This window comes from Pecten maximus, chromosome 3 (assembly GCF_902652985.1).
Source record: "Pecten maximus chromosome 3, xPecMax1.1, whole genome shotgun sequence".
Lineage (NCBI taxonomy): Eukaryota > Metazoa > Mollusca > Bivalvia > Pectinida > Pectinidae > Pecten > Pecten maximus.
In genome coordinates this window covers 32748949-32774329 of record NC_047017.1, presented here as the reverse complement: position 1 = coordinate 32774329, position 25381 = coordinate 32748949, and the positions used below count along the sequence as shown (strand labels likewise).

Here is a 25381-nt window from a genome sequence, read left to right as displayed (position 1 = left end):
AAAAAAAAAAAAAAAAAAAATGAAATAAGATAAAAAATAAAACATTCGTCCCTTATGAGTACTTCATTTCGGGGACATAAAAATAAATGCAGGCATATCATGAAAGGTTTCAAAACAAAGCAAAGAGGTATGGCGCATATTGGCCAGTTTCGACCTAACGGTGACCGTTTTCAAAATAAAAAAAAAATGTTAAAAACTGAGTTTTTGAATACAAAATTATTGCGAAAAATGTGTTTGTTCATTGCAATGGATATGTCATTAAATGACCGTAAAGTGCCATCATCGGGCTATTTGCAACTTTCGAGGGGTGTTTTCCCGCATTCATATAAGTTTTTGACATCGAGCGCATCGGAAGACCAACTTTTACAATGTCTTATTTTATTCTATGGACAAAAAGACAACTAAAATCCTATTCTTAAAAAGTGGTCCTCCAATGCGTTGGTATCAAAAAATTGAAAAAAATGTAAATAAAATATTTTAGTTTGAGCATTAACTAGACTGACTATAACTAGTAACATAAACTTCACATTGCCGTAAATCCGCATAGCTCAATGGTAGAACCGTCCCCTAGCAACCCGAAGGTTCGGAGTTCACATCACAAAGATGTATCTTATTCATATTTTGTTATGTTTTTTAATATCATTAAATTTTTTTTCGATCGTTTTTCAAAGATATTTGTAACATTAAATGCATATCTAATATAAAATATTAAGTATAAAGATAAAAATGTTGAGGTAGAAATTTTCCACTTTGACAAAAATAAGACTAAAATCATAACCGGTTTACCCCGTATCATTCAAAGTAAAGTGTAAATGAACTGGAGCGTCGACAACAGGCATACATGGATGGGTAGTGTAAAATTCATATTGATCATGTCAATGTAATCCGTTCACAACATACAGTGCGCCAATGGACCATGACGATCTATTTTGGTAGTGTAGGAAACACTGGGGTCACGTGATATTTTACCTGTGTTTTTAGCCCAGACTTTGGTTGTACGTGGCCTAGGTCAGGATAAGCGGAAAACGACCATAACTCTTTGAAACACTCTGGTCGTGCCATAACAATTCATGCGTATATAGCAAAATGTAAATAAATGACTTGATATACACTAATGCACTGTGTCTAAAATGACGGTCCCGGGTCAAGGATAAAAACATCACAAATTGATTAACACTAACATTAGTGAAATGATACCTGTCAGGTCTGCATCCAGATCTCTTTCTATATCGAGTATTGCGTCACATTCAAGTATATCTTATATCATGTATCCTCAATTATATCACACTAATATCTCGAAGAAAAGACATATATCGCCTCCTTGTGCTTTGGACTACACGCGAACATGAACTGTGTTATATCATCGTCTGAACGTATTAATGAAAACATATCTATTGTGAACACCAAGCACCATGTTCTAAAAAACATAAAAATAATCACTTATCAAAACATCATCCATTCGAAAGGTTTCGAGTCCGTACTTATGTAAGTTGATGCTCACCACCTTAACACAATTCTCATGTCAAGCTTATATATATAACATCTAACTAACATATTTAATGCTTACGTATTCTAATACACAAACTACGCATCAGGCTATAGGTAGTTTGTTACTGAAAGTAAACACAAAGTCTCAATAAATATGAAAGACTTTGGAATGCAAAATAATATTGTTATCACATGTCTTGCTCCTCACGATTTTCCTGTGCCAGTCACTCACCATGCAATATACCATGTACACCAAGCAGTCCTTTCGTAACATTGTACGTTTGCCACGGAAATTTAAACAGTTGTCTGAAACAAATTAAAGCGATGCTACAAACACATAGCTACACATGCATTATAACACATAAATTACACCAATTAGTCATCAAAACGTGAATTCAAATAATGTTTCATGTTTTATGATATGAAATAGTATTAGTTGATGATTTTATTACACTGCAAAAAACTGTACTTATATGTTAGAAAAGTATTAAGTGCGGTTAACCTCTTTAACACTATACAACGAATACGTACCTCTTTAAAACTTTCCTTCTTAAGCGGAATCTCTATAATATAAAAAGAAGTATTATATACTAGCTTTATTCAGCTTTTGAGAGCATGAAAAGCGTACATGTTTACTGCTATATCAGGAATATATATATATAACAAAATTCATGCTGTCTGGTTACAAAGCAATGAACATGTATACATAGATGTTTTGCATTAAACAAATATATGTAGCCCTGTCTTTGATTTCAGTTAGTTTGACGGTTTTGGTCCCACCAATCAGCCCCTGGGGTCAGTCAGGACCAACATGTGCATACCATTAAACTATCAGTCTATGCTGTTAATGTTAACCAAGTTAGAATGAAATCGAATAGGAAATAAGCTAGTGACTATCTGAAATGTGATTTTCATATAAAAATATAGTAAAGGTTACTCCATCCCGAAACGTGATATCCCAGGGTCATGAAGTTCATAATATTGGTAAAGCACCTTATGACCGTTTTAGCTGTGATGAGTATTTGATTCAACCATGTCTAGAAGTTTAGAAGATTTTAGAACACTTCATTTAATTTTACCCTTTTAGTCCCGCTACTAAGGCCCCTGGGGGTGGGGATCATATAATTCACAATTTTTGTTGAAATTTGGCCAGAAAGCTTCCTGCTAAATGTCATTGAATTTGATTCAGCGGTTTTGGAGATAAAGTCGCAATAGGTCAACCGAGACCTCGTCTCATGTGACCTAATGACGTTTTAAGCAAGACCTTTTATTCGAACTATGCCTTCTTACCTTATAGGGACACGAGTGATATAAGCAGAGACGACATTTACAATCGTTTTTAACTTATGTTTGTCGTGTGGTTATGTTTTGTTTACAGATGTCTTTAGAAATCATAATAAATTACAACAACACGTAGATTTAAGTATTCGTGGTTTCAAATCTCCATAAAGATAACTATATGAACTATCTAGATATTGATGATTTGCATGTAGCTACTTTTTGCGAATTTAGCAACCCTGTCAAAATAGCAAAAATAATCATAATCCTAGAATTTCCCGGTCTTGGTTATCCGGCCGATTTACTTCCCTTGTTTTATTTTTTGGAAAATTTCAACAACAATGTTGGGTAAAATCGCGAAAACTGCAAGCGGTAAATTTCAAATTATTTACCTCGCAAAAATACCCGATATACAGTAGGCCTAGTTGACATCAACCGAGATACCCTCTCACATATAAACATTTATATAGGGGTAGTTTTGGGGTTTGTTTTCTTTTTCTTTTTTTTGTCTATTTTTTTTTTCATTTTATCAATAGCAGTAGCTATCTCCATATCTTCCGCGGTAAGCGTGCATGAAACAATTATCCATTCAATTCATATACGTACATCAGGGTGATTTGGAATAAAAACACAAAGAGCATAGTCATTTTCAAATTTTAAACTTATAGCTATATACTAAAAGATGCAAAATTTATTAAACAGCCAGTGATTCTGCCAATGCACCATGTCATTGTTTATCGTGACCTTCCCTGATTTTCAGTCGTTTTTTTTTAAACCAAAAATACAACAAACAACATCAAATACAATAATTCGTGTTAAACTAGATTTACATTATATGAATAGATGGCACAATTTACGGAAATGAAACGGGGACTATTTTTCTGACGTATTGATATATATTGTGTGGAAAACCAGCACGTGAAACGATGTTTTCATAATGTTTTCATGGTCAAATGTGTGTTATTTTCATTTGGTATATCTTCATATTGAGAATAAACACTCAAAATGTAAATGTTACACAATTTTTTTGGTGTTCTACATCCTAATCAAGTCACAAAGGGCAAAAGTGGTGACCTTAAGCATTATTGTAGTTTAAATCTAAGTTCTCATGAGTTAATTTGATCAAACAAGCAAGCAGCTTTAGTGTTTCACTGATTACGGTCATTTCTATGTTATGACTAAAAGTTTGACCGGGCAAGGGATGTCACGATGCTTAATCACTGAATCATCTGAATTAATATACAGTTTGAAGGTTTAAGTTCTAAAATTCCGCTGATGAACACTTTGTCATGACATTATGAAGAAAAGTTGGTTTGGATTAAACAAGATATCAACTGACCAAAGATCAACTTCACTTGGTCAAACTTTAAGACTATTTGGTTCCTAAGATCAAGGGCAATTCTTTCTGATAATGACCCTGGGTTAAATAAATTAAATCAAACTTTGCAACTGACTATTATACCAGTAAATGGAGGTGTAAAGGAGCAAGATCAATGTACATTTTGCTTCCTACTTCCAATGGCTTTGAAGTCCAGTTGTCAAATGTCAAGTCACAAAATTGACTTCAGTGACATAGAATTATTTTTTTATTTTTTTTTGGGGGGGGGGGGGGGGGGGGGGGGGGTATGTATAGCCAGACGACGACGGGGCCCTTGATGGCCTGTCAATGTTGTATATTCCGACATTAATTGACGCCATTTAAAAGAACATGAAACAAAATAAGATGAAAATATGTATTCATACCCACATGCACTATTTGAAGTACCTGAATTTATATATAACATATCCGACAAGAGACGAAATTGAATTTTTTTATCATAATAACATACAAATCCCGAAATGCAAATCCCCACAATCTTCATTGTATGATCTCGAGAACAGTTTATATACGTGGTACTGGTACTTGTGTTGATCACGAGAAAATATTGTGTTGGCCTCTTTGTAAGTCAACAATATTCAAAATATTTACCTTCATCCTCTTTTCCTTCGTTCTTGCTTTCCCTATTTTGTTCATCATTGTGGCGATATGTTCTTATACAACAGCCTAGAACTGTATAAAAATATTATATTACATTAACATTAACGAGACAGTGAAGTATGGCGATTTCCGTTTTTAGTGCAAACACACAACTGCCCTTCAATGAGTTAAATGAGTGTTTATTGAAACTTTAGAACAAAAAAAAAGGTTACAGCTTATATTTCCTCGCAGATAGTTACGACAATTAATGGTGGCATTGTATGAAAGTTAAGCATGTTTGCGACAAAAGCGGGAAATAGATTATCGTTATATATTTTGACTGCACTCATGGGATACACCGAGCAATGAATATGCTAATAATACGGAGAAGACCTGCTCTCAAAAACTCATTAATGTCAATTCTATCATATACTTACGACCGATAAGAAGCGGACAGCATATACTGAAAATAACAAATCCCGTATATTTTTTGTTGAAATATAAACTCATTTATATTAAAGTTATAGTTTGCTATGATCCATAAAGACATAATAATAGTTGACATTTGTACTGAAATCGTTAACAGCTTATAAAAATACTCGTCCAGAATATATGAACATTAATCACAATTCCCAATTCTGGCTTACAAACCACACGAACAGTTTTCCCTTTATTACAAGATATACATTTCTATTAGGCAGCATGACTTTATCAAGGCTCTGTGAGCGTGGTCCAAGATATCATTCTAATCATTATATGAGTTTCGCATTCTTGGTAAGTTGACAGTATTTATCTAACAAAAACTATTAAAAAAATCAATAGTACTAGTTGTAATCATCCCTGTCCATGGGATATACAGATTATGATTTAAAATGAAGCATCCTGCTATATTTGCATTACAACTACAATTTTGTGTATGCATACATTTGCATAATATGTGTAATATTTGCTAAACTTAGGTTATATACTATCTGGAATGTGATATACATGTAGATAGAAAATACAAATCTGCACCAAAAAGGAAAAAGGAAAGGTGATATGGAAATCATACGACAAAATCATGTTCGGTATCTGAAGTACACACAAAAAAGAACAAGAGATTCCAGAGGGATATTGACGTCCATCATTGTATGATAATTTACGGTCCTTTCAAAGACTGATCTTTTCTGTACTTTTCCCTTCTTTCGCACCTTCCTCTTAATTATTTGATATCATGGGGAGCCTGAATACAAAGCCTGTCGGCTATTTTGTTTTCCAAATCAGCCTCAAAGTTAAATGGACACAACTAGGGACCAAAGGAAACATACATTGTAAGTTTGAGAAATATTCCTCTAGAACGTGTCAAGAAAAAGTGATAGCAAACTTCAACTCTCAAAATCCTGTTGTCATTTTTTGTTTTTTTCTGATCAGACTAAAAATATGATTGGCGCTACAACGGCCCAAGGGAAACCTCCATATTTGCTTTGAGAAATATCTGTCTAGTAATTCTCAAGAAAAAGCGATAACACAGGATTGAATATGGAGGTAGGTCGATTTAAATAGTCCACCATGTGATGATGGATGGCTAAAAACTACAAGTTAAATGGCAAAATGAGAAATAAACGTAAATACTTACAGAGCTGAAATTAATATATAGTCATCGGCAGAAATACCTTTGAAAGAAAAATAAAACATATCAGATATCAAATTATATGATACTTCAACAATGATATAGGTAGGTCATTTACATTAGATATACTAAATTTCAAATTCTATATAAATATATATCTGTCCAGTCTGAGATTATATGTAATGTATTATATGGATTGTGCTATGCTTACCTGTGGGAGTCGTCACGGTAACGTTGTGTGAGGGTCTTTGTGACGTTGGTTGTGTCGGTCGTGCTGAAACAAATACACATAGAATGCTTTAATTATTTCCTTCTTTAAAACAATATCAGTTTAACGCTGCCAACATTTCAAAATACTGCTCTGTCTTAGACGAAAAAGGAATGGGATGGGTAAAAAAATCTCATTACGGAAAAAGAGGGAATGGAAAGAAACAGATCAGTCATGGTGAACTAAAATGAAGATTTAGATTAAAATGTTGGAAGGACATGCATGCTATGCATTAACAAATGAACAAAATTTTAAAAATAGGGGGTAAACACCAAGACAGTTTGTGTAAAATAAATGTATCTTTCTAATGGACGTGGATATAATTCTCAATATAATATTGATATGCATATATACCAAACAAGAGGAAAATCACCAGATGAACCTACCAGATAAATATTTTATCAACTATTGGAAACGATAGCAACAATTATGTTTTGTTTTGTGAGTCTGATTGATATATATTGGAAATTGAGAAAATTCTAGATTAATTCACAGAAATACGAGGTAAATATCACGTAATTTTAACTAATTACGGTTTGGTCCAATATAGGTACTGGATCCTAACAAACAGATATTCGTTAAATGCGTATTACTAGAAATAGGAACTTGATTTTGTAATATTTATGACAGTACAGACAAGAAAATTGAATTTTCGAAGTAATTAGCCCCTTTATCAACAAACTGTTACATACAGACATAGAATGAAACAGTTACATAATTTTAGTTGATAAATGTACTGTAATATGTTCAGTATCAGTTTGTATACTTATACATAGATCCTGAAAATCATATATATATGTTCACATACAAGCTAATTTACCCGATGAGTCACTCCTATCGCCCAGGATAAGACAGTACGGTATGTATGATGTATGTACTTCCACGTTGATAAAAGTATCAACATACAAAAAACCTAACTTGATTATATAAACAACAAATAATATTGTCATGTTTTTGTTAATGTTCCCTTCGGTCGATGATTCATTCGCCGAAGGCTTATTGTATTCAATTAAAAAAAAACAACATCTAAGGTGGTTTACAGATGGTATGAGTTTATAGCGTAATAAAAGGTTTTAAAAAGTAACATCACAAGCTAAAACTTTGTGATGATAGTACGTGCTATGTAGCAACTCTTTACTCCAGTGAAATTACATGTAAGGTCCCATATTCCTTACTAAAAATAGTATAATTTTACGTGACATGTTTTTTCTAATTAATAACAACGCCATAATTTTGAATTATTTGATAATTGTCCGTTCAGTCTGGGTTTTAGTGTCTTTAAAAAGGGTTTCTTTTTCTCCTTTTTTGGATGTGATTTTCTGTAAACAAGTTATAAAGGGGGATTTTAAAGCGTTTGTCGTCTATAAATATCTAAATTTTGGAATCACATGACAAATCAGCGTTGAAACTAAATTCCTCTCCGTAAAACCTTAATTATAATTTAATCAGTGCAATTTTTGGACTTTTCTGGAAAAACAATTTTGCTTTGATAATTTCCTACACATTTTCATAATAGGATGGAAAAAATGACACTTTAAAATGACGTTATTTGTTGAATGCTATAGGTTTAAAACCTAAACCATTGACCAACGAAAATTCTTGTATTATATGAGATAAAAGTATATACCCCATTTCACAAATATTTCCAGTGTTATACAAGTAATCTCATTGGCGGTTGGCGAGGGGGAAGGGGTGTGGTTAGCTACAGATAGGTAATGCATATGTAAATTAACAAGAGGCCCAGGGGCCTTAACGGTCATCTGACTCTAAATTAAAACCTTTATATTATTGTAGTATGTATTCTCTCTAGCAAGTATATAGTGGCACTGTTGGCCATGGTGGCCATCTTGGATTTCTGACCTACCCAATAAATAACAACACTTGGTCTGGACCATCTAAGGATAATATCTGGTATGTTAGAGCTGAATCCCACCGGTGGAATTTGAGAAGAAGGTTGAAATAGGTGTTGTTCAGGAAAACCATGATTGCGCAATCATGTTACAAAATGGCCGCCATTGCTGCCGTGTCAAAGTTTTTACGAGGCCAAAAAAATAGCAACAATATGTTGGCTCGCCTTCCTCGACATCCTCACCCATTTCCAGCTCAATGGCACCAATGGAACTGGAGAAGAAGTTTAAAATGTGTTTTTCAAGATGGCGGCTATGGCGGCCATCTTGGATTTCGGACCGACCCGAAAAATAACAACACTTGGTTGGGATCATATCAGGATCATTTCAGGCAAGTTTCAGCTCAATAGCACTGGTGGAACTTGAGAAGAAGTTTAAACTGTGTTTTTCAAGATGGCGGCTATGGCGGCCATCTTGGATTTTGGACCGACCCGAAAAATAGCAACACTTGGTGGGTATCATCTCAGGATCATTTCAGGCAAGTTTCAGCCAAACAGCAATAGTGGAACTTGAGAAGAAGTTTAAAATGTGTTTTTCAAGATGGCGGCTATGGCGGCCATCTTAGATTTCGGACCGGCCCGAAAAATAACAACACTTGGTCGGGATCATATCAGGATAATTTCAGGCAAGTTTCAGCTCAATAGCACTGGTGGAACTGGAGAAGAAGTTTAAAATGTGTTTTTCAAGATGGCTGCCATGGTGGCCATCTTGGATTTCTGACCGACCCGATAAATAACAACACTTGGTAAGGACCATCTCAGGATCATTTCTGGTAAGTTAGAGCTGAATCCCACCGGTGGAATTTGAGAATAAGTTTGAAATAGGTGTTGTTCAGGAAAACCATGATTGCGCAATCATGTTACAAAATGGCCGCCATTGCTGCCGTGTCAAAGTTTTTACGAGGCCAAAAAAATAACAACAATATGTTGGCTCGCCTTCCTCGACATCCTCACCCATTTCCAGCTCAATGGCACCAATGGAACTGGAGAAGAAGTTTAAAATGTGTTTTTCAAGATGGCGGCTATGGCGGCCATCTTGGATTTCGGACCGACCCGAAAAATAACAACACTTGGTTGGGATCATATCAGGATCATTTCAGGCAAGTTTCAGCTCAATAGCACTGGTGGAACTTGAGAAGAAGTTTAAACTGTGTTTTTTCAAGATGGCGGCTATAGCGGCCATCTTGGATTTTGGACCGACCCGAAAAATAGCAACACTTGGTGGGTATCATCTCAGGATCATTTCAGGCAAGTTTCAGCCAAACAGCAATAGTGGAACTTGAGAAGAAGTTTAAAATGTGTTTTTCAAGATGGCGGCTATGGCGGCCATCTTAGATTTCGGACCGGCCCGAAAAATAACAACACTTGGTCGGGATCATATCAGGATAATTTCAGGCAAGTTTCAGCTCAATAGCACTGGTGGAACTGGAGAAGAAGTTTAAAATGTGTTTTTCAAGATGGCGGCCACGGCGGCCATCTTGGGTTTCGGACCGGCCCGAAAAATAACAACACTTGGTCGGGATCATATCAGGATCATTTCAGGCAAGTTTCAGCTCAATAGCACTGGTGGAACTTGAGAAGAAGTTTAAAATGTGTTTTTCAAGATGGCGGCCACGGCGGCCACGGCGGCCACGGCGGCCATCTTGGATTTCGGACCGGCCCGAAAAATAACAACACTTGGTCGGGATCATATCAGGATCATTTCAGGCAAGTTTCAGCTCAAAAGCACTGATGGAACTGGAGAAGAAGTTTAAAATGTGTTTTTCAAGATGGCTGCCATGGTGGCCATCTTGGATTTCTGACCGACCCGATAAATAACAACACTTGGTAAGGACGATCTTCAGGATCATTCTAGGTAAATTAGAACTGAATCCCACTGGTGGAACTAGAGAATAAGTTTGAAATAGGTGTTGTTCAGGAAAACCATGGTTGCGCAATCATGTTACAAAATGGCCGCCATTAGCTGCCGTGTCAAAGTTTTTACGAGGCCAAAAAAATAACAACAATATGTTGGCTCGCCTTCCTCGACATCCTCACCCATTTCCAGCTCAATGGCACCAATGGAACTGGAGAACAAGTTTAAAATGTGTTTTTCAGGATGGCGGCTATGGCGGCCATCTTTGATTTCGGACCGACCCGAAAAATAACAACACTTGGTTGGGATCATATCAGGATCATTTCAGGCAAGTTTCAGCTCAATAGCACTGGTGGAACTTGAGAAGAAGTTTAAAATGTGTTTTTCAAGATGGCCGCCATAGCCGCCATCTTGGATTTTGGACCGACCCGAAAAATAGCAACACTTGGTGGGGATCATCTCAGGATCATTTCAGGCAAGTTTCAGCCAAACAGCAATAGTGGAACTTGAGAAGAAGTTTAAAATGTGTTTTTCAAGATGGCGGCTATGGCGGCCATCTTAGATTTCGGACCGGCCCGAAAAATAACAACACTTGGTCGGGATCATATCAGGATAATTTCAGGCAAGTTTCAGCTCAATAGCACTGGTGGAACTTGAGAAGAAGTTTAAAATGTGTTTTTCAAGATGGCGGCCACGGCGGCCATCTTGGATTTCGGACCGGCCCGAAAAATAACAACACTTGGTCGGGATCATATCAGGATCATTTCAGGCAAGTTTCAGCTCAATAGCACTGGTGGAACTTGAGAAGAAGTTTAAAATGTGTTTTTCAAGATGGCCGCCATAGCCGCCATCTTGAATTTTGGACCGACCCGAAAAATAGCAACACTTGGTGGGTATCATCTCAGGATCATTTCAGGCAAGTTTCAGCCAAACAGCAATAGTGGAACTTGAGAAGAAGTTTAAAATGTGTTTTTCAAGATGGCGGCTATGGCGGCCATCTTAGATTTCGGACCGGCCCGAAAAATAACAACACTTGGTCGGGATCATATCAGGATAATTTCAGGCAAGTTTCAGCTCAATAGCACTGGTGGAACTTGAGAAGAAGTTTAAAATGTGTTTTTCAAGATGGCTGCCATGGTGGCCATCTTGGATTTCGGACCGGCCCGAAAAATAACAACACTTGGTCGGGATCATATCAGGATCATTTCAGGCAAGTTTCAGCTCAAAAGCACTGATGGAACGTGAGAAGAAGTTTAAAATGTGTTTTCAAAATGGCGGCTATGGCGGCCATATTGGATTTCGGACCGACCCGAAAAATAACAACACTTGGTCAGGACCATCTCAGGATCATTTCTGGCAAGTTTCAGCTTAATCTCACTGGTGGAACTTGAGAAGAAGTTTAAAATGTGTTTTTCAAGATGGCGGCCACGGCGGCCATCTTGGATTTCGGACCGACCCGAAAAATAGCAACACTTGGTGGGGATCATCTCAGGATCATTTCAGGCAAGTTTCAGCCAAACAGCAATAGCGGAACTTGAGAAGAAGTTTAAAATGTGTTTTTCAAGATGGCGGCTATGGCGGCCATCTTGGATTTCGGACTGACCAGAAAAATATTAACACTTGGTCGGGATCATATCAGGATCATTTCAGGCAAGTTTCAGCTAAATAGCAATGGTGGAACTTGAAAAGAAGTTTAAAACGTGTTTTTCAAGATGGCGGCTATGGCGGCCATCTTGGATTTCGGACCGGCCCGAAAAATAACAACACTTGGTCGGGATCATATCAGGATCATTTCAGGCAAGTTTCAGCTCAATAGAACTGGTGGAACTTGAGTAGAAGTTTAAAATGTGTTTTTCAAGATGGCGGCCACGGCGGCCACGGCGGCCATCTTGGATTTCGGACCGGCCCGAAAAATAACAACACATGGTCGGGATCATATCAGGATCATTTCAGGCAAGTTTCAGCTCAAAAGCACTGATGGAACGTGAGAAGAAGTTTAAAATGTGTTTTCAAAATGGCGGCTATGGCGGCCATCTTGGATTTCGGACCGACCCGAAAAATAACAACACTTGGTCAGGACCATCTCAGGATCATTTCTGGCAAGTTTCAGCCTAATCTCACTGGTGGAACTTGAGAAGAAGATTGAAATGTGAAAAGTTTACGGACGGCGCACGGCGGACGGCGCACGGCGACGGACGAAGCATGATGGCTATAGGTCATCCTGACCCTTCGGGTCAGATGACCTTAAAAGAAAAAACGCGCTTATGCTTTACCAATAGGTGTTTCGAATCTTATAGTTTGTTTTAAAGACTTAAACAATACACATAGAATGCTTTAATTATTTCCTTCTTTAAAACAATATCAGTTTAACGCTGCCAACATTTCAAAATACTGCTCTGTCTTAGACGAAAAAGGAATGGGATGGGTAAAAAAATCTCATTACGGAAAAAGAGGGAATGGAAAGAAACAGATCAGTCATGGTGAACTAAAATGAAGATTTAGATTAAAATGTTGGAAGGACATGCATGCTATGCATTAACAAATGAACAAAATTTTAAAAATAGGGGGTAAACACCAAGACAGTTTGTGTAAAATAAATGTATCTTTCTAATGGACGTGGATATAATTCTCAATATAATATTGATATGCATATATACCAAACAAGAGGAAAATCACCAGATGAACCTACCAGATAAATATTTTATCAACTATTGGAAACGATAGCAACAATTATGTTTTGTTTTGTGAGTCTGATTGATATATATTGGAAATTGAGAAAATTCTAGATTAATTCACAGAAATACGAGGTAAATATCACGTAATTTTAACTAATTACGGTTTGGTCCAATATAGGTACTGGATCCTAACAAACAGATATTCGTTAAATGCGTATTACTAGAAATAGGAACTTGATTTTGTAATATTTATGACAGTACAGACAAGAAAATTGAATTTTCGAAGTAATTAGCCCCTTTATCAACAAACTGTTACATACAGACATAGAATGAAACAGTTACATAATTTTAGTTGATAAATGTACTGTAATATGTTCAGTATCAGTTTGTATACTTATACATAGATCCTGAAAATCATATATATATGTTCACATACAAGCTAATTTACCCGATGAGTCACTCCTATCGCCCAGGATAAGACAGTACGGTATGTATGATGTATGTACTTCCACGTTGATAAAAGTATCAACATACAAAAAACCTAACTTGATTATATAAACAACAAATAATATTGTCATGTTTTTGTTAATGTTCCCTTCGGTCGATGATTCATTCGCCGAAGGCTTATTGTATTCAATTAAAAAAAAACAACATCTAAGGTGGTTTACAGATGGTATGAGTTTATAGCGTAATAAAAGGTTTTAAAAAGTAACATCACAAGCTAAAACTTTGTGATGATAGTACGTGCTATGTAGCAACTCTTTACTCCAGTGAAATTACATGTAAGGTCCCATATTCCTTACTAAAAATAGTATAATTTTACGTGACATGTTTTTTCTAATTAATAACAACGCCATAATTTTGAATTATTTGATAATTGTCCGTTCAGTCTGGGTTTTAGTGTCTTTAAAAAGGGTTTCTTTTTCTCCTTTTTTGGATGTGATTTTCTGTAAACAAGTTATAAAGGGGGATTTTAAAGCGTTTGTCGTCTATAAATATCTAAATTTTGGAATCACATGACAAATCAGCGTTGAAACTAAATTCCTCTCCGTAAAACCTTAATTATAATTTAATCAGTGCAATTTTTGGACTTTTCTGGAAAAACAATTTTGCTTTGATAATTTCCTACACATTTTCATAATAGGATGGAAAAAATGACACTTTAAAATGACGTTATTTGTTGAATGCTATAGGTTTAAAACCTAAACCATTGACCAACGAAAATTCTTGTATTATATGAGATAAAAGTATATACCCCATTTCACAAATATTTCCAGTGTTATACAAGTAATCTCATTGGCGGTTGGCGAGGGGGAAGGGGTGTGGTTAGCTACAGATAGGTAATGCATATGTAAATTAACAAGAGGCCCAGGGGCCTTAACGGTCATCTGACTCTAAATTAAAACCTTTATATTATTGTAGTATGTATTCTCTCTAGCAAGTATATAGTGGCACTGTTGGCCATGGTGGCCATCTTGGATTTCTGACCTACCCAATAAATAACAACACTTGGTCTGGACCATCTAAGGATAATATCTGGTATGTTAGAGCTGAATCCCACCGGTGGAATTTGAGAAGAAGGTTGAAATAGGTGTTGTTCAGGAAAACCATGATTGCGCAATCATGTTACAAAATGGCCGCCATTGCTGCCGTGTCAAAGTTTTTACGAGGCCAAAAAAATAGCAACAATATGTTGGCTCGCCTTCCTCGACATCCTCACCCATTTCCAGCTCAATGGCACCAATGGAACTGGAGAAGAAGTTTAAAATGTGTTTTTCAAGATGGCGGCTATGGCGGCCATCTTGGATTTCGGACCGACCCGAAAAATAACAACACTTGGTTGGGATCATATCAGGATCATTTCAGGCAAGTTTCAGCTCAATAGCACTGGTGGAACTTGAGAAGAAGTTTAAACTGTGTTTTTCAAGATGGCGGCTATGGCGGCCATCTTGGATTTTGGACCGACCCGAAAAATAGCAACACTTGGTGGGTATCATCTCAGGATCATTTCAGGCAAGTTTCAGCCAAACAGCAATAGTGGAACTTGAGAAGAAGTTTAAAATGTGTTTTTCAAGATGGCGGCTATGGCGGCCATCTTAGATTTCGGACCGGCCCGAAAAATAACAACACTTGGTCGGGATCATATCAGGATAATTTCAGGCAAGTTTCAGCTCAATAGCACTGGTGGAACTGGAGAAGAAGTTTAAAATGTGTTTTTCAAGATGGCTGCCATGGTGGCCATCTTGGATTTCTGACCGACCCGATAAATAACAACACTTGGTAAGGACCATCTCAGGATCATTTCTGGTAAGTTAGAGCTGAATCCCACCGGTGGAATTTGAGAATAAGTTTGAAATAGGTGTTGTTCAGGAAAACCATGATTGCGCAATCATGTTACAAAATGGCCGCCATTGCTGCCGTGTCAAAGTTTTTACGAGGCCAAAAAAATAACAACAATATGTTGGCTCGCCTTCCTCGACATCCTCACCCATTTCCAGCTCAATGGCACCAATGGAACTGGAGAAGAAGTTTAAAATGTGTTTTTCAAGATGGCGGCTATGGCGGCCATCTTGGATTTCGGACCGACCCGAAAAATAACAACACTTGGTTGGGATCATATCAGGATCATTTCAGGCAAGTTTCAGCTCAATAGCACTGGTGGAACTTGAGAAGAAGTTTAAACTGTGTTTTTTCAAGATGGCGGCTATAGCGGCCATCTTGGATTTTGGACCGACCCGAAAAATAGCAACACTTGGTGGGTATCATCTCAGGATCATTTCAGGCAAGTTTCAGCCAAACAGCAATAGTGGAACTTGAGAAGAAGTTTAAAATGTGTTTTTCAAGATGGCGGCTATGGCGGCCATCTTAGATTTCGGACCGGCCCGAAAAATAACAACACTTGGTCGGGATCATATCAGGATAATTTCAGGCAAGTTTCAGCTCAATAGCACTGGTGGAACTGGAGAAGAAGTTTAAAATGTGTTTTTCAAGATGGCGGCCACGGCGGCCATCTTGGGTTTCGGACCGGCCCGAAAAATAACAACACTTGGTCGGGATCATATCAGGATCATTTCAGGCAAGTTTCAGCTCAATAGCACTGGTGGAACTTGAGAAGAAGTTTAAAATGTGTTTTTCAAGATGGCGGCCACGGCGGCCACGGCGGCCACGGCGGCCATCTTGGATTTCGGACCGGCCCGAAAAATAACAACACTTGGTCGGGATCATATCAGGATCATTTCAGGCAAGTTTCAGCTCAAAAGCACTGATGGAACTGGAGAAGAAGTTTAAAATGTGTTTTTCAAGATGGCTGCCATGGTGGCCATCTTGGATTTCTGACCGACCCGATAAATAACAACACTTGGTAAGGACCATCTCAGGATCATTTCTGGTAAGTTAGAGCTGAATCCCACCGGTGGAATTTGAGAATAAGTTTGAAATAGGTGTTGTTCAGGAAAACCATGATTGCGCAATCATGTTACAAAATGGCCGCCATTGCTGCCGTGTCAAAGTTTTTACGAGGCCAAAAAAATAACAACAATATGTTGGCTCGCCTTCCTCGACATCCTCACCCATTTCCAGCTCAATGGCACCAATGGAACTGGAGAAGAAGTTTAAAATGTGTTTTTCAAGATGGCGGCTATGGCGGCCATCTTGGATTTCGGACCGACCCGAAAAATAACAACACTTGGTTGGGATCATATCAGGATCATTTCAGGCAAGTTTCAGCTCAATAGCACTGGTGGAACTTGAGAAGAAGTTTAAACTGTGTTTTTCAAGATGGCGGCTATAGCGGCCATCTTGGATTTTGGACCGACCCGAAAAATAGCAACACTTGGTGGGTATCATCTCAGGATCATTTCAGGCAAGTTTCAGCCAAACAGCAATAGTGGAACTTGAGAAGAAGTTTAAAATGTGTTTTTCAAGATGGCGGCTATGGCGGCCATCTTAGATTTCGGACCGGCCCGAAAAATAACAACACTTGGTCGGGATCATATCAGGATAATTTCAGGCAAGTTTCAGCTCAATAGCACTGGTGGAACTTGAGAAGAAGTTTAAAATGTGTTTTTCAAGATGGCGGCCACGGCGGCCATCTTGGATTTCGGACCGGCCCGAAAAATAACAACACTTGGTCGGGATCATATCAGGATCATTTCAGGCAAGTTTCAGCTCAATAGCACTGGTGGAACGTGAGAAGAAGTTTAAAATGTGTTTTTCAAGATGGCGGCCACCGCGGCCATCTTGGATTTTGGACCGACCCGAAAAATAGCAACACTTGGTGGGTATCATCTCAGGATCATTTCAGGCAAGTTTCAGCCAAACAGCAATAGTGGAACTTGAGAAGAAGTTTAAAATGTGTTTTTCAAGATGGCGGCTATGGCGGCCATCTTAGATTTCGGACCGGCCCGAAAAATAACAACACTTGGTCGGGATCATATCAGGATAATTTCAGGCAAGTTTCAGCTCAATAGCACTGGTGGAACTTGAGAAGAAGTTTAAAATGTGTTTTTCAAGATGGCTGCCATGGTGGCCATCTTGGATTTCGGACCGGCCCGAAAAATAACAACACTTGGTCGGGATCATATCAGGATCATTTCAGGCAAGTTTCAGCTCAAAAGCACTGATGGAACGTGAGAAGAAGTTTAAAATGTGTTTTCAAAATGGCGGCTATGGCGGCCATATTGGATTTCGGACCGACCCGAAAAATAACAACACTTGGTCAGGACCATCTCAGGATCATTTCTGGCAAGTTTCAGCTTAATCTCACTGGTGGAACTTGAGAAGAAGTTTAAAATAGGTGTTGTTCAGGAAAACCATGATTGCGCAATCATGTTACAAAATGGCCGCCATTGCTGCCGTGTCAAAGTTTTTACGAGGCCAAAAAAATAACAACAATATGTTGGCTCGCCTTCCTCGACATCCTCACCCATTTCCAGCTCAATTGCACCAATGGAACTGGAGAAGAAGTTTAAAATGTGTTTTTCAAGATGGCGGCTATGGCGGCCATCTTGGATTTCGGACCGACCCGAAAAATAACAACACTTGGTTGGGATCATATCAGGATCATTTCAGGCAAGTTTCAGCTCAATAGCACTGGTGGAACTTGAGAAGAAGTTTAAACTGTGTTTTTCAAGATGGCGGCTATGGCGGCCATCTTGGATTTTGGACCGACCCGAAAAATAGCAACACTTGGTGGGGATCATCTCAGGATCATTTCAGGCAAGTTTCAGCCAAACAGCAATAGTGGAACTTGAGAAGAAGTTTAAAATGTGTTTTTCAAGATGGCGGCTATGGCGGCCATCTTAGATTTCGGACCGGCCCGAAAAATAGCAACACTTGGTGGGGATCATCTCAGGATCATTTCAGGCAAGTTTCAGCCAAACAGCAATAGTGGAACTTGAGAAGAAGTTTAAAATGTGTTTTTTCAAGATGGCGGCTATGGCGGCCATCTTGGATTTCGGACTGACCAGAAAAATATTAACACTTGGTTGGGATCATATCAGGATCATTTCAGGCAAGTTTCAGCTTAATCTCACTGGTGGAACTTGAGAAGAAGATTGAAATGTGAAAAGTTTACGACGGCACGGCGCACGGCGCACGGCGACGGACGAAGCATGATGGCTATAGGTCATCCTGACCCTTCGGGTCAGATGACCTTAAAAGAAAAAACGCGCTTATGCTTTACCAATAGGTGTTTCGAATCTTATAGTTTGTTTTAAAGACTTGCATACTTGAGTCTGGTGAATCAGTGACCTGTGTCGTTGATGATGCGGTAGGTGAGTTGGTGGTTGGGGACTCTGCGAACAAAACAGGCAATTTGAAATAAAGAATATACCAGTAAAGAGTAGAATATAAAATAACAAGAGATAGGATGGGTTTCTTAATCGAATTATATAACAATACTACTCAGAGAGTGCAGAGAATATAAGAGTGTTCGATATATCTACACTACATTGCAATTAAAACAATAACTCATAGATATGCCAACGATAATAAGCAAAATACCATTCGGACAGAAAGATATTTATATAATGATATTACTTTTCTTATGATATATGACAATTTCATACTTCGCATCATATTTTCAAGCTATAATGATTTTGAACATATCTGGGTAACGTATCATATTTTACACGATGTTAAGCTAAATGGAAGATTGTTTTGCTCTAATATTCGTTTTCAATGACATCATAATCATTTTTTTTGTTTAAAACAGTCCTTACCTCTTGGTAACACAGTCAATCTGACGTCTCCACTCCAAGTACTCTTCTGTTCGTTGATCACTAAGATACGGTATACACCTCTATCCTCCAAAGTAGGGTTCCTAAGTGTGTAATCCACAAACCAGTAATGTTTGCTTTCAATCATTCCATATGACATCTGCCCCAGTGGTAGCCTCTCATCGTTCCTGAACAAGTATGCCTTTCTCAGTTTGGAATTCGAATACACAGTTCCAGACAGTATGGCAGGTGTGTTTCCCGGTATTATATACTCTTGGGTTTTCCATGAGATATTCAGGGACGACGAACCTGTTGGATGTTTATTATTTTATTGATAATTATGAGATAACTACGACCACGTGGTAACAAATGTAAATTGTTCCAGTCTCGTTATGGCTTACTCTACATTGGATGAGTGATGTTAATTCGTATTAAACTGTTTAAAGAATCATAACTGACATTACCTTCTGCGAGTTCTTTATCTTGACAAAGGTGCTGTGCAAGGTTAGGGTATTGGAATTGCCCTGTGTAGAAAGGACTCTTCCGGTTGTAGGACCCACGCGGGCAGTCTGCGAACTTATCCCATTCCCCATTCGCGTCACATATCTGGGATATTCCTGAAAATATAACTGCTTATAAAAACACTGGTATGCAATCGTATAACAACCCTTTATACCAGTATGCTACTGGCCGTGTATCATGTCCCTGGACCTATTGGTTAAGGAAAGGTTAAGAAGTTGTTTAAAATTATTGACATATTTGACACATATGATCTTGAAAGTAAGTCAAGATCATTAATTTGAACAAAATTGGTAATCCTTTATTCAAGCGTACTGCTATGAAAACAGCATGACCTTAGTATCTTAGTTATTGAGAAGTTGAAAATGTAAACAAAACGATGTTCAACGGATAACGCCAGACAAAAAGTGATCGCAATAGGTCTCTTGAGACATCGTCTCAGATGACACAAAAATCCAACTTATCTAGTGGGATTCATTATCGCAAATGAAGTATAATACAACTGTTGTCATTTGCCGGGGAAAACCTATAAAGCTTTTCTGAAGTGTCCATTACATAACATCTTCGTTACTTTTATTTGCTGATATAGTGCGTTAATAATTCCTTACCATTGATAATGAAAATTTGGCGACAACACCGCCCCCTAATGTGGTCTATAAAGTGCCATACTGTCCCGGGTATGTATACTGAACAGTTGTGGTTTGGTGGTGGGGGAAGGAATGTCAATGGCTGTTCCTGAAATGATTAAATTCAATATTACTCCGATTGATATGCCATTTGTTTTGCTTTTATATGAAAAAACTTTTTTTTTTAATCAAGCAGGCTTTAAACATTCAGTAGCGAGTGTGTGATCACAATAACCCGGGGAAAAGCAGTACATCCCTGACAGACCTAAAGCAAACTATAACTACACAAGGAGCTAAAAATACAGTGTATACTTACACCTTAGGATGCTATTGTAAACAGATAGAACAACAACATTATCATTAAACATTGATGAATTCCACCACTGGTAATGACTTTCGTTATTACTTCGATAAACATTAACATTTATCAATTGAGGTACATAATGTATTAAACATGTAACTTCACTACTATGAAGAATCGGAAAACTGGACGAGCAGTCAAATATTGGTATGTGTTACATTTTTACCAATGAAATATCGAAAATTATTCATTCTTTAAAAAGCAATGCTTTTCTCTAGTGAATTGAACAATCAAAACACTGCTTCCAAACGACAATAGGGAAATTTAAAAATATGGTATTACTGAGAAATATCCTCTATATACTTACATCGACGCTGCTATTGGGGTTAAATGGTCCAAGTATAGGTACGGAGGATACTATCTGTGATGTACAAATGTAAGATTACTTAGATATTAATCTTAATGTAAGATTTATTATTTATCTATTTCTTATATAGTTTTATAACCTATTGTGTAGGTATACCTATACCAAATTGAGCATGACCCAAGTTTTATATCATATTGTATTATAGAGACATACAATGTATACCATATGGAGCATGACCCTAACTTTATATCATATTGTATAAAGAGACATACAATGTATACCATATTGAGCATGGCCCAAGTTTTATATCATATTGTGTAAGAAGACATATCATATATACCATATGGAGCATGGCCCTAGTTTTATATCATATTGTATAAAGAGACATATAATGTATACCATATAGAGCATGGCCCTAACTTTATATCATATTGTATAAAGAGACATATAAGGTATACCATATGGAGTATGGTCCTTTTTTATATCATAGAGACATATAATGTATACCATATGGAGCATGGCCCTTACTTTATATCATATTGTGTAAGAAGACATGCAATGTATACCATATGGAGCATGGCCCTAACTTTATATCATATTGTATAAAGAGACATATAAGGTATACCATATGGAGTATGGTCTTTTTTTATATCATAGAGACATATAATGTATACCATATGGAGCATGGCCCTTACTTTATATCATATTGTGTAAGAAGACATGCAATGTATACCATATGGAGCATGGCCCTAACTTTATATCATATTGTATAAAGAGACATATAAGGTATACCATATGGAGTATGGTCCTTTTTTATATCATAGAGACATATAATGTATACCATATGGAGCATGGCCCTTACTTTATATCATATTGTGTAAGAAGACATGCAATGTATACCATATGGAGCATGGCCCTAACTTTATATCATATTGTATAAAGAGACATATAATGTATACCATATGGAACATGGCCCTAACTTTATATCATATTGTGTAAGAAGACATACAATCTATACCATATGGAACATGGCCCAAGTTTTATATCATATTGTATAAAGAGACATACAATCTATACCATATGGAGCATGGCCCAAGTTTTATATCATATTGTGTAGAGACATACAATCTATATCATATTGAGCATGACCCTAGTTATGTATCATATTGTATTATAGAGACATGAAATGTATGCCATATGGAGCATGACCCTAGTTTTTATCTACGTTCTATGAGAAGGAAATTTCCTAACTTTAAGACCATGTTATATAGCCATGAATACAAAAAGGGAAATTGGTACCGTTCGTCATACTCCCCAAAATAGTTGTGTACTTTCTACATATAAGATAAAGGTCGGATGAAATCAAAAAGACCTGGACATTACTTACCTCAGCTAGCACTAACAACAGGATCGAAATCCATCCCAAAGGTATCCACTGCTCCATGTTCTGTGTTTGGAAGGTAATATCTGTAAATTAAGGACAGTGTTGATAACTCAAACTTTATGTCATGTATATGTTGGACAGTGTTAACGATTCGAAACTTTATATATTTTTTCATTTTTATTCAATTTTGAGTCGGATAAGCTTACAGTTTTGCTGGTATTGGTGTTGTGGTTTATGGGGGATAATGCGTACCAAAAAGGAACACATTTAAAGTCTTGAATTATAGATACATTTGTATCAGTGACTTATGTGGCCTTTCAACTATGTCAACAAAGCCGAATTTTGTATTTGGATTTATTAACGTGACAGCTAATGTCAAAATTGACGACAATAGGATTAAACGAAGAGGAACAATAGGGTTTGCGTTTTCACATCGATTATATACTTATTGTCAACGTAAATTATCACTTCCATGACAATGGAACCTTCGGCGAGGACTTGTCGTTCACGACACGAGATCCATTTGTTCCACCAGTTCATACTTTCTTACTACTATCGCTTCTTTAAAGCAAATACCAACATGGTAGCTCGTCACAAACAAAATGAGATTGACAGCCTGTCAACAAAGGCCTTGCACAGAGTGATGGAAACAAAACCACAGTCATCATCAGACAATCCGTTATGTAAAACGTCATGATACCCAGGAAGTGTGTGATCACATGGGTCGCATAATCTTCTCTTTTTTTTTTGGCCTAAACCCCTTATATAAATCGCCTGCAAAGTGAAATTAAGTTAACGCCAAATCGCTAGACCGAATAATATCACAAGAGATCCCAGAGGGATCTTTGCGCCCACCATTGAATTATCTTTAAAGGTTCCATATCAGATTGATCTTCTCTCTATTTTTTCCTTCCTTTTACTAATCTGTGCAAATTGAGAAACATCCCTCCAGTACTTTTTCAAACAAGGAAAACCTTTATATGAAATTTGAGATTTAGCAATAATGGCTGTTGACCATGTTGTTTTCAGGACAGATTGGTCCAAGAATGCAATACGAGGGACCAAGGGGTATCTACATATGAAATTTGAGAAAGATCCCTTCTGTACTTTCTGAGAAATAGCGATAACAAACTTCAAATTGTCAAAATCCAAGATGGTTGCCTGTCAGCTATGTTGTTTTCCGATTAGTCTCAAAATGCAATATGCATAACTAGGCACCAAGGGGAACCTACATATGAATTTGAGAAATATCCCTTAAGTGCTTTCTGAGAAATAGCGATAACAAACTTCAATGGTCAAAATCCAAGATGGCTGCCTGTCGGTCATGTTGTTTCCCCGACTGGTCCCAAAATGCAATATGCATAACATGGCACCAAGGGAAGCCTACATATGAAATATGTGAAAGATCCCTTTAGTACTTTCTGAGAAAGAGCGAAAACAAACTTCAATGGTCAAAATCCAAGATGGCTGCCTGTCAGCCATGTTGTTTTTCGATTGGTCTCAAAATGCAATATGCATAACAAGGCAACAAGGGAAACCTACTAATGAAATTTGAAAAAGATCCCTTTAGTTCTTTCTCAGAAATACCGATAACAAGAATTGGTTACGGACGGCCGGACGGACGGAGTGAGGGACGACGGACCACGGACCCAAGGCGATTTGAATAGCCCACCATCTGATGATGGTGGGCTTAAAATAGACACAATTCGCCGACATTAAACAAGCCTAGCTATGCTAACCCCTCCTAAAAATTCTGGACCAGACATTAATCTGGGATGATAAATACATATCGTTCAATCGATCTTGATAAATAGGTAAGATATCGGAATAAATGTCAACCTAAAAAAAAACTCTTTCATGAGTTTGAATACCCAACGGAACACTTACATAGATTGAATATTAATTGTGTTATTACACTTAATTCTCACTGTCAGCAATAGTGTCATTTTACCCCAATAACAAAATTCGGAAATGGGGTCGACTTTCATATGATAATGATATTTTTATACAGTAAGACAACATACCCCTCTGCTTCCGTTTTTTCTACATGGAGAGAGAGAGAGGTCATCGTCCAAATTAATAATACTACGGACAGCTCAAAAAATAGATGAAAAAGAAAACCGCCTACCGTGGTCTAAAACGCATTGAAAGCGAAAGTGAAACCACAGTAAACAACAAAAACCTACTCGTAGAACAAGAAAACAACCTGCCAGAAATTAGACTTCTTCAAATTGATCAAAATTTCTTCTCCATTCAGCCACACGTCTATTCAGCTTAGATATGTACTTGTTGGGTGCACTACACTGAAGTTTGAAGTCGAAAAATATAGCCAATACATTACCCCAAATGACAGATATGGAGTCGGTAATGGAACCGTCGCGCTATTCCAGCGGTTCTAGATCTCCTTTCAATGTATATACACCCATTGTTTTACCTTCGATTGTGTATCAATCTGTTATCATCGTCTTTTGTCGTCTCAAGCGATTCCTGATGTCAGTTTTAGGACGATATCTACTCGAAATTAGCTATGACGAATCATTGTCCTGGATATTTCTGAACCTGCTCCTTTCGGAGAAAGACGAGCTAATTTTTACACCTTTTTTTTTTTTTTTTTAAGTTTCTACTTATTCCCGCTATAAACGAACCAACCAGTTTGATTTATTAGGAAGAGTTTGTAGGCCTTTGTGAATAAAAGAGTGTTCCATTTCAAAAGAAACACAGGTTAAACCATAGCTAATCTCGCAAACATCCTGGTGTTAAACTATTACTTACCACGGCCTTTACCTAGCACCCCTTTCGATCCGCCTGTAACCCTCAGAGAACTCCCGCCACCAGTCACTCCTGACGCAGACTAGCAACAGTACAGTTGTCGGATACCTCTAGATCTGGTAACCAGTATTACCAAGATTGTGTTATATATATGGAGTCAA

General features: G+C 37.4%; 1 protein-coding gene and 1 long non-coding RNA gene across 2 annotated transcripts; both read right to left on the bottom strand.

Moving 5' to 3' along the window:
- Window positions 1–433: 433 nt before the first annotated feature.
- On the bottom strand, window positions 434–5191 carry LOC117323945. The gene is made up of 4 exons (XR_004531869.1): window positions 5161–5191; window positions 4736–4816; window positions 2020–2051; window positions 434–1794 (listed from the first exon to the last, which is right to left on the bottom strand). It is a non-coding gene; the product is annotated as an uncharacterized LOC117323945 (long non-coding RNA).
- A 577-nt stretch (window positions 5192–5768) lies between these two features.
- LOC117322722 lies at window positions 5769–25153 on the bottom strand. The gene is made up of 9 exons (XM_033877660.1): window positions 24886–25153; window positions 22455–22534; window positions 21068–21121; window positions 20382–20508; window positions 19719–19871; window positions 19258–19563; window positions 18766–18831; window positions 6544–6606; window positions 5769–5794 (listed from the first exon to the last, which is right to left on the bottom strand). The coding sequence occupies exons 2-9, from the start codon at window positions 22509–22511 to the stop codon at window positions 5769–5771; spliced, it is 852 nt and encodes a 283-aa protein (XP_033733551.1). The 5' UTR covers window positions 22512–22534; window positions 24886–25153.
- Window positions 25154–25381: the final 228 nt, after the last annotated feature.